Raw genomic sequence first — 10,237 nt, 5'->3', positions numbered from 1 at the left:
CGGCCATGACACATACCGCCCAACTTTGCTTTCACGGGAGGGTGCTCGTGTTCGTTCTGTGCTGCTTCTGGAGGACGCGAGCACAGACGACTTCCTCGTCCAAGACAACACGGGATGCCGCATCCGCCACCTCCGCCTCGCCATGTTAGCAGCGATGCATGTCTCGGCCTCCCGCACCCTCTACTTCACACGACGATCACTCCAGTCTCTCTAACACTTATACTCCTCCACAACAAAGATGGGGTGGCAGATGGACCTCGAGTCTTCAGCTCCGGCTGATTCGAGCTCCAATTGCATTGGCGCAATTGATTCATGCCGGATCAAATTCGACCTTGGTCGGGTGCACCCCTCCTAGGAATGGAGGACGACCATGCAGATGATCATAACCACCCCATCCACGTATGGGACGATGCCCTGGTCGACGGACCGGGAGTGGTCAAAGTCAGATCTGCCGTAGTTCATGCCGGAGAAGTTCAAAGATCGTCGAAAGGGAGCTTGGGGTTGGAGTGTAGTGAAATTCATAGAGTTTGGTCTAGAATGCGGACGAAGTGGAATATATATGGGGTCGGGGCGACCTAGCGTGGGATGGATCCGACGTGGCGGACGTGATTTTCCATTTTCGCTTTAGATTTGGGTTAGATATAATGGATGCGGGTCAATCCGAACGTACACGATCAAGTTTGAGGCATCGAAATTTTGTGACCGGGTCGTCCGTAAAGGAGGGTTTGGGAAGCTCAGGTGTACGTAGATGCTCTTATCCAATGCAGTTTTTTCTCTCACCGGTCACCATAATACTATATCTTATCTGCATTTTGTTTTACCATCCTTTTGGTTATATTGACCGGGGTCCATTTGATGGTTTTCCGTTATTTATGAATTCATACCATTTTTTCTTCATCCCCAACACAAAAGGTCTTGTCAGGACAGTACTTAGTGGAAGATACACTTGCAAGCTGCAACATCCCTTTTGAGCCACTAGGCATCTCCCCCGCTTAATTTAATTCCCCTGATTAGCTTTTTAACCCCAACCCCGTCGGGCCATCGCCACCACCGGCTGTTGCGGTGATGCCGCGTATATAAGCCACCGGGCGAACTCCTCCGCCATCAAGGAACGCCGTTACGCCGCATCAAAGCCTCCACCAAAAAATTCCACGGCCCGAAGCGACGAGTCTGCGAGTGTGCCCCCTCCCGAAGCCGCAGCGCACGAGCTCCAGCCAGCGAGGCCGAGGCGGGAGATCTCCTCCACTGCCGCCCGCCGAGGCCTCCCGGAGAGAGGCGCCGCCGCCCGCCGGCCAATGCAGGTAAGCACCCCCCCTGCCTCGGCCGGCCCCGTCGCGCGCGGTTGGTGGAAGCGCCGTTCCGCGTGATCCGCAAGTTTGCTGCCACTGTTCTGGATAGCCGACGCCCCCCCCCCCCCTCTCTCTCTCTCTCTCCCTCTCTCCGCCGTGCGCATGCGCAAGTAGTTCATCGGTCGCCGTCTGGTGCTAATCTCTCCCCCTTTGTTGTTCAAATAGTGGTTCTCCTAGTCTCCTTTCTAAGAAAAGGCAGCGAGTACTTGCACTTCAGGATGCCGCGGGATTTGATTGGGCGGGCACGTGACGCTTTGGTTAAAGTTGTTTGGCTTATGCACTTGTCTCGCTGCCTTTCGCAGGACCTGGCCCTGGCCCTGGCGAGGATAGGATGTGCAGGCGTTTGAGCTGCGGCATGGGCAGGGCAGGAGGAGGAATCTGATCGATCCCTCACTGCAGGCGGCCTGCTGCCGGGACGCTGTGGCTGTCTCCCGTTACGGAGCGGGGACGCGTGATGGAGTCTCGGATGGACCAGTACGAGATCATGGAGCAGATTGGGCGCGGTGCCTTCGGCGCCGCCATCCTTGTGAATCACAAGATCGAGAAGAAGAAGTAGGATACACTTTCTTTTTACTATTTCCCACTTCGAAAGTTCGAAGCATAGATTCTGTCTTCGTCCATCGAATGCAGGTGACAGCAACAGCGTGTTTGGTTGCAGGTATGTGCTGAAGAAAATCCGTCTTGCCAGGCAGACGGAGCGCTGCCGCAAGTCTGCTCATCAAGAGGTTTGTCAAGTCCTCGGTCTTTGTTTCTTGATCCGTTGGTGCTATTCTGGGAAGCTGATTAAGTTAAGTGGGAAGTAAATTGCAGATGGCTCTGATCGCTCGGCTACAGCATCCTTACATTGTTGAATTCAAAGAGGCCTGGGTTGAGAAGGTCTGTCTTTTTTTTGCTTTTCTTTACTTCGTTTTGCTTTCCTAGCTGGGTTTGAAATTTCAGTTGAATTTACTTACTGACGAGGAGAGTTATGCAGGGTTGCTATGTCTGCATCATCACGGGCTACTGTGAAGGGGGAGATGTGTGAGTGTTAGTTGGTGCTTTCGAGTTCAGTTTCTTGTTTCCATGACTTTTAAATTGTATTGTGTTTTATTTGGTTCTTTAATTGACCACAGTGATGAGCTAATGAAGAAATCAAATGGCACTTACTTTCCCGAGGAGGTATGAGATAATTTATCTCTATTGTTCGTCTGACCGAAGCAGAAATATAGGGATCTGAGATCGAGCTTATAATACTGATTGATCACTAATTGTTACCCAGAAATTGCTCAAATGGTTTGCACAATTGGTATTAGCTGTTGACTACTTGCATTCGAACTACGTGTTACACCGTGATCTGAAGGTAAGCAACAATGGATATAGTCACCTTCTGTTACTTTATACTAGCCTAGTATCATTGACAATTGTTCTTCCTCATAATTGCAGTGCTCCAACATATTTCTCACCAAAGATCATGATATACGTCTTGGTCAGTTCCTGATAACAAATACAGTACTACAACCTTTCGTAATATTTTGTGAAACTTAACTTCTTTAACCTTTTGTAATATCAATTCACAATTCATTTGTTTGAATGCAGGAGACTTTGGCCTAGCCAAGACTCTAAAAGAAGACGATCTAACCTCTTCAGTATGATCTTTTTTCCTATTTCCTCCTGTTGATCTCTGTGTAAAAGATTTGCATTTACCATAGGCTTTCCCATTTCTTAGAAGGGCGTTTCATTTATTGAGCTTAATGCCATGATGTTTGTCAACGTATATACCTCATGATCATTGTCGAGAAGATAAAGGGACAAATATTTTTTGTGCATAGACTTTACCGGATACTAATGCTATCACACTTCCTTTAGGTCGTCGGAACACCAAATTACATGTGTCCGGAGCTGCTTACAGATATTCCCTATGGGTTCAAGTCGGACATCTGGTCTCTTGGTAAAAAAAAAAAATCTGGCTGATATTTCTGTTGTATCTCTAGATCATTACATATTTCCTTATGAATTTAATTTAACTTTGTCTTGTATAGGATGCTGTATGTATGAGATGGCAGCTCATCGACCTGCTTTCAAGGCCTTTGTGAGCTCTTAACTACTGATCGATTTCTTGCTTGAGAATCATTATCCCGGAATAGCTTTCCATGTTACATAGTATTATACAAAAGGGTTCATGCCCCTTTTTTTTGTTTTCATGGCTTGGTAGTTAATGTATTGAATAAAATTGGAATATGTTTGGAGAAACTAGCTCAAAACCCGGACAACTCCGTAGTTTATCCTGTATATTCTCTTTCAGGAATATACTTTTGAGACACTATACAATGCAGAAATAACATAATTTAACTCTACATGTAAATTTATTTCCTGTGTAAATATATGATCTTTTGGAGGCAATGCTCAAAAGTGCTTTAGGCCAAATTACAAGAATCCAACTACCATTGGTAATTGCCTAGATTGAGTAAATTGAATCCTTAATCTATCAGTTCATAATTGACTTGCACTGACTTGCATATAGCCTAGCATATAGCTATTCAAATTCACAGTTTTTGAATTATTGTGCAACCTTTCAAGTAGTTTCAAAGTAATCTTGTCAATTATATACTTCTTTTGTAAAAAAGAGATTGCTAATGGCGTTTATGACTCATCCAAAGCTAACTATTTCGTTACATATAACAATCCTATCAAAGTTTGGAACATATTAGTTCTCCAGAAAAAAATTGTTTAAATGAAATAAATATGCAAAAAGTTGCATATTATCTATCAGAACCTTCTCAATAAAAAAAATCTTCTATATTGGGTTTCCTGATTGTTATTTGGTGACCATCCTTTTTTTTTGCCATGGTGACCCTACTATTTGAATTGCTTGAGAAAACAAAAAACAAATCAGTGCACTAACCCGATTAACAATGCTTGCAGGATATGGCTGGATTGATAAGCAAGATAAATAGGTCCGCCATGGGTCCCTTGCCTACCTGCTACTCCACTTCTATGTAAGTGCATTTTTCTTCATAGAGTAGGTTGTATAGAAGTTGTTCCTTTTTCATGTTTTAAAGTTGTCTTGTCATTTGTCACATTTCAATCACACGATGTGCAAGTCATTATCCTTATTCTTATGCTTCAGAACCAAGTAATGGTTTGATAGCATCAGTAGTGTTACTGGTGCGTTGCAGTTTTTGCGCTTTTAAGTCATCAACTTACAATGTTATAAGAGCTTCATAAAGAATATACAACTCAAATGTTTTTTTTGTGTGTTAAATACAGGAAATCTCTTATCAAAATTATGCTGCGGAAGAATCCTGAGCATCGACCTACTGTAAGCTACCATGGAGCTGGAAACCTTCTAAATATAGCTGTATCTCTTCTAGTATTCTGAAAAATATGTATTGTCATGTGAACAGACATCAGAGATTATGAAGAATCCATATCTGCAACCTTATGTTGATCAATGCCGTGCTCTTTCTGATGCTTCAAATACCATCCGGACACCACAGAAATCATTGTCCACTTCACGGAGCAGTCAGAGAAGCATGTCTGAAAGCCAAAGCAGCAGCATGTCTAGCAGTGATATAGACAGCACACTATCAAGTGACAGAAGCACATCAGGTGGAGCGGCAAGTACTGATACCAAGGTCATTGATCCTCGAAGCGTTCATGATGTGGATCGAGATAACTCAGACGAGAAGTGTGCAATGCCGGAAGATCTCAGAGGCAACAAAGACCTGAAAAGACAAGATTCATCTAAATCCATAGATCAGCATCACAGGGGTGAGAGTAAGCAACCAAAAATCATCGAGAAGATAATGACAACCTTAAGAGAGGAGAGCAGGCTTAGAGAAAGTAGTACTCCTGCAAGAACTAGAGGCGCAAAGCCGAGTTCTGCAGTCAGTACTAAGAATGAAGCAGAGCAACCATCAGACACTTCAAGGTTTAACAACAATGCTTCATACAGATCAAGGTCTGGTGATGATTCATCTCATGGATTGGCCAGTACCAACGATGGATGTGTGAATTCAGTTCAAGCATCACCATCCTCAAAGCAACTGGTATGGGCATGCTTCTTTTGTCATAGAAAAAAATCCAATTTGTTTTTCTTTTGCTAACGACTGTCTCATGCTACTGGTCATGCAGTTACCTATTGTTGAACACCGTTCAAATATCAAAACTGCTCGGTCATCAACTCCTGAACCTGCCAAACAGGTTATAGAAAATGGTTCTGCAGGTCCGGGGAAGTCAAAAATCAAGACCCCTCCTAGTGCTACTAGACGGCCTAGCCCTCAGAGACGAGCTGGAGCAGGGACAACCAGCATCTCAGTGACTGTGCAAAAAGGAGCTCATACCAAGGTCATGGCAGAGGGTGAGAAAAGTCCATTCCAACCTGTCCGTTCTCCAGATAATACCCCTGGTAATCTTCCACCTAGTGTAAGGCCATCTAAAATTCCTTCAGAAGGACTGAACATCATGCTAGACAATTCACATGCAAAATCTTCTCCGCGGGAACTGTTTACTGTTGCAACTAAGGAAGACACCAGTCCTTGCTTAAGTTCTACAGTTGGTCCTGTTGAAAAGGTCGACCAGTCTGAGAAATCTGAATCTAACTCACCAGCCTGCTTGACTTCATCACACACAGGCTCGATGCCTGATGTTGCTGCCACGGAAGACAATGACCTTACAGCTATACCATGTTCAGAAATTAATACAGACAATTTTCAGAGGAGTGCGGTCAGTAATGGTTCAAGCCTGAGCTCTGCTTTGAATCCATCCATTCCAAGCTTTGGACAAGAGTTTGTATGCACCGATGATGTGCAATCCAGTAAGCATGAGCAGAATATGGTCACATTGCAAAATGGCGAGGATAAGTTCACTGTCCAAGAGCTTCTTTCATCGATATCGCCATATGTTGATCCTTCTGTTCCAACCACAGAAGATACAATGGTGGAGAAGGGACCCAATTCTATTCTGTCAATGGAGCAACAAACAGCTTCTCACTTAAACCCACTGGTTGATGATGCCATTCGGCACATCAATCTCAATGTTACCAATGAGAAGCCAATAACAGAAGATGTTCAAGGGGGAACTCAGAACATTGATGTCAGCAGCAGACTTCCGAATGTGTCAAGAGAAGAGCTGGATGTAAGGAGCATCTCATGCTCATTAAGCTCATTGCCTTCTACGCTTCTTCCCTCGGTTGCTCCGGAACTTCATGTTTTGGATGGCAATGCTGCCCCTAAGATACCAGCCCACGGTGCAGACACGGTAAATTTATCTAGTGCCGTCGTCGATGTGAGACCTTACATCTCCGGGGCCAACATTGTTCTCAAGGAAGAGACATTCCCTGCCAAGGAAATGCTGGATGTCACGTCATTCAGGCAGCGAGCCGAGGCTCTTGAGGGGCTCCTTGAGCTTTCTGCAGACCTACTGGAGGACAACAGGCTGGAGGAGCTTGCTATCGTTCTGAAGCCATTTGGGAAGATGAAAGTCTCCCCGAGAGAAACGGCGATCTGGCTGGCTAGAAGTTTTAAAGGGATGATGAATGACGAGGCAAGCCGCACATCTACGTGAGTGTTTGTGTTTCTGTAGCCCGGAGGCCCTTTTTGTTTGCTCTGCCCTTGTGCTGTGAGCTTACCAAAACTCGCTTGGTTTTATAACAGCGTGTGGTCTGTGTTGCCTGATTTTCCTTTTTGATTCAACCATTCTTTGTGGCGTATGTTGTACATAGCCAAGACTTTGTAAACATAATAAATGTTCCTTCAGTACTGCCGCTGGTATAACTTCTGCATACCAGTGTTGAGTAATTAGGCATAATTTCCATGATTAATTTCAAAATATAAAGCATGACGATACTAGGTATTAACATGTGAAACTCTAACATACTAGATGCAGTAGACAACATGAATAGCAGCAACACCGTATAGCAAAACATGTACGCATCTAACATGTTCATTAGGCCAACGGGAACACGACTCACGTATAGAACGTTTGTAGATGAAGCAGACGTGTTCGGTGCAGCTACATTGTTGACGATGACGGAACGAAGTAGACGACGCTTGAGGCAGCGATACGCAACACCGCCCGACTTGCTAGGTAGACGACCCGTTGTGAAAGCTGCGAGCAGTCGCGCAGAGCGCTTCCCAAAAACCTAATTCGCCCTCTCCCGTACAGGATCGCAAAGGCGACTGGTTTCGGCGACCTGCTCTCCCATTCGCCGTTGGACGCCGGCACTCGGGATGAGGTAGACTACGATGGCGGCGCAAGTTGTGAGACGAGGCAAAACCCTAGATGTTTATCGGTGTGTCTTTGGCCGAGCACAATAGGCAGTATATATATGAGTACCAAGGTCGGCTCTGTGTCGCGACCACGTCTCAAACCGACTTGGTTTCCAAGTCGTATACTTACCGGACCAGAAATTCTTAACTTGTCTGCCAAGACATAAAAAATAAAACGGCAAAAGGAAGCCGCGCCCCCGCAAGGCATCGGACCGGAATTTGACGGACCATTCACGCGCATGTTGCACGTACGCCCGGCCCGGCGAGGCGAGCGAGCGAGCGCGTGTGGTTCTCTCCTTTCTCTTCTCAACACACACTTAGAGTGGTGGGGAGAACCCACTATATAAAGAGGTCCAACACTTTCTCCACTAGCGGTATGAGACTAAATTTTGGCACCACCACATCACCACTTGCCATTTTATTCATGGGCTCAATTTGAGATTTCAGAATTTTGTAGATGGGCCATGCCCATTAATTCTAACAATCCCCACCAGATCTCAAATATCCATTTAGAGATTTGCCTTGTCTCTCCACTTCTTTAATATACCGGTGTTTCAGCAGAGACTGTCAAGTTGAACTTCTGCCTAGAACTTTAAGCTACATCCATTCACAACTTGACAATGGACTATGCCTTGAATTGCTAGTTTTGTGTGAACATGTTTCACTCAAAGTCTTAACTAGTACCTGGCTGCCAGTAGGCTACCCCGCGGTTTGGAGCATATACGTCGTACTCCCTGGTCTCTTCGTGAGCTTACTAGAGATTACCCAAATCTCCTAGATTGCGATGTTTTACAATCGAAGCTCATATAGGTGTGTTCTTTCAAGATTGTTCCATAGGACAACATCTTTTCTATAATAGTCAATAGAATCACATTAAGGCATGTTGCCAACTTGCCTAACAGTACTTAAGCCTTACAGCTCTAAGAGTTTTGCATCTTCACTTGGAGACGGTCACTTATTACTCTCCTCTGTTAACCAATAGCTTGTTCTTCCCAGTTCCTAATTCACGGGATCTCCGATCACAAAGGTTGGGTTACTACTATGGTGTAACGTCTATGGGTCTCATACCCATCTCCCTAGATGCAATATCTATCACATTTCGTGATAGTCCCTTTGTAAAAGGATCTGCCGGGTTTTTGTATGTTTGAATATACGTAACAATTATTACTTCGGAGTTTCTCAACTTCCTGATAGATTTCAAACGTCTCTTCACATGTCTTGATGACTTTGCATTATCCTTAGAATTATTTACTTTAGCGATAACGGTTTGGTTGTCACAATTCATAAGAATAGCGGGTACAGGTTTTTCAACCACAAGCAAGTCTATCAAGAGTTCACGCAACCATTTTGCCTCTACAGTGGTTGTGTCTAACGCAGTTAGTTCTGCTTAGTTGACCTTGTCAATATGGTTTGCTTGCAAGACCTCCATGACACTGCACCACCTCCATGAGTAAATACATACCCACTTGTATCGTAGAGTACATCAACATCAAGGATCCAATTTGAATCACTATATCCTGTTGGGGAACGTCGCATGGGAAACAAAAATTTTCCTACGCGCACGAAGACCTATCATGGTGATGTCCGTCTACGAGAGGGGATGAGTGATCTATGTACCCTTGTAGACCGTACAGCAGAAGCGTTAGAGAACGCGGTTGATGTAGTGGAACGTCCTCACGTCCCTCGATCCGCCCCGCGAACAATCCTGCGATCAGTCCCACGATCTAGTACCGAACGGACGGCACCTCCGCGTTCAGCACACGTACAGCTCAACGATGATCTCGGCCTTCTTGATCCAGCAAGAGAGACGGAGAGGTAGAAGAGTTCTCCGGCAGCGTGACGGCGCTCCGGAGGTTGGTGATGACCTTGTCTCAGCAGGGCTCCGCCCGAGCTCCGCAGAAACGCGATCTAGAGGAAAAACCGTGGAGGTATGTGGTCGGGCTGCCGTGGAAAAGTCGTCTCAAATCAGCCCTAAAACCTCCGTATATATAGGTGGGAGGGAGGGGGCCTTGCCTTGGGGCTCAAGGAGCCCCAAGGGGTTGGCCGAGTCCAAGGGGGAGGACTCTCCCCCCCCCAAACCGAGTTGGACTAGGTTTGGTGGGAGGGAGTCCCCCTTCCTTCCCACCTCCTCCTTTTTTTTTCTTTCTCTCTTGATTTTCTTCTCCTTGGCGCATAGGGCACTTGTGGGCTGTCCCACCATCCCACTAAGGGCTGGTGTGTCTCCCCAAAGGCCTATGGGCTTCCCCGGGGTGGGTTGCCCCCCCCGGTGAACTCCCGGAACCCATTCGTCATTCCCGGTACATTCCCGGTAACTCCGAAAACCTTCCGGTAATCAAATGAGGTCATCCTATATATCAATCTTCGTTTCCGGACCATTCTGGAAACCCTCGTGACGTCCGTGATCTCATCCGGGACTCCGAACAACATTCGGTAACCAACCATATAACTCAAATACGCATAAAACAACGTCGAACCTTAAGTGTGCAGACCCTGCGGGTTCGAGAACTATGTAGACATGACCCGAGAGACTCCTCGGTCAATATCCAATAGCGGGACCTGGATGCCCATATTGGATCCTACATATTCTACGAAGATCTTATCGTTTGAACCTCAGTGCCAAGGATTCGTATAATCCCGTAT

The 10,237-nt window shown here is 45.7% G+C and overlaps 1 protein-coding gene across 2 annotated transcripts; it reads left to right on the top strand.

Annotated features, from left to right (window-relative positions):
• Window positions 1–1,049: 1,049 nt before the first annotated feature.
• On the top strand, window positions 1,050–7,087 carry LOC123446270 (serine/threonine-protein kinase Nek4-like). Of its 2 annotated transcripts, XM_045122947.1 has the most exons (15): window positions 1,050–1,301; window positions 1,652–1,901; window positions 2,008–2,074; window positions 2,160–2,225; window positions 2,323–2,369; window positions 2,462–2,507; window positions 2,608–2,688; window positions 2,772–2,814; window positions 2,925–2,974; window positions 3,195–3,276; window positions 3,368–3,417; window positions 4,251–4,324; window positions 4,596–4,647; window positions 4,733–5,377; window positions 5,463–7,087. In XM_045122947.1, the coding sequence occupies exons 2-15, from the start codon at window positions 1,804–1,806 to the stop codon at window positions 6,891–6,893; spliced, it is 2,832 nt and encodes a 943-aa protein (XP_044978882.1). In that variant the 5' UTR covers window positions 1,050–1,301; window positions 1,652–1,803; the 3' UTR covers window positions 6,894–7,087. The 2 variants fall into 2 exon arrangements, with proteins under 2 accessions (XP_044978882.1, XP_044978890.1); XM_045122955.1 differs by lacking the exons at window positions 1,050–1,301; window positions 1,652–1,901 and having other exon boundaries at window positions 2,032–2,074; window positions 2,150–2,225.
• The last annotated feature ends 3,150 nt before the right edge of the window (window positions 7,088–10,237 follow it).

Source organism: Hordeum vulgare, chromosome 1H (assembly GCF_904849725.1).
Source record: "Hordeum vulgare subsp. vulgare chromosome 1H, MorexV3_pseudomolecules_assembly, whole genome shotgun sequence".
NCBI classification, from domain to species: Eukaryota; Viridiplantae; Streptophyta; class Magnoliopsida; order Poales; family Poaceae; genus Hordeum; species Hordeum vulgare.
Note: the sequence above shows the minus strand (reverse complement) of the source record. Positions and strands in the feature narration are given on the sequence as shown.

What these genes read in the sequence shown, in the direction of transcription:
- LOC123446270 (XM_045122947.1), top strand. Translation starts at nt 1,804, where the DNA reads ATGGAGTCTCGGATGGACCAGTACGAGATCATGGAGCAGATTGGGCGC. An exon ending in AAGACGATCTAACCTCTTCA is followed by an intron (nt 2,975 to 3,194) that starts GTATGATCTTTT and finishes CACTTCCTTTAG; the next exon opens with GTCGTCGGAACACCAAATTA. An exon ending in ACCTGCTACTCCACTTCTAT is followed by an intron (nt 4,325 to 4,595) that starts GTAAGTGCATTT and finishes TGTTAAATACAG; the next exon opens with GAAATCTCTTATCAAAATTA.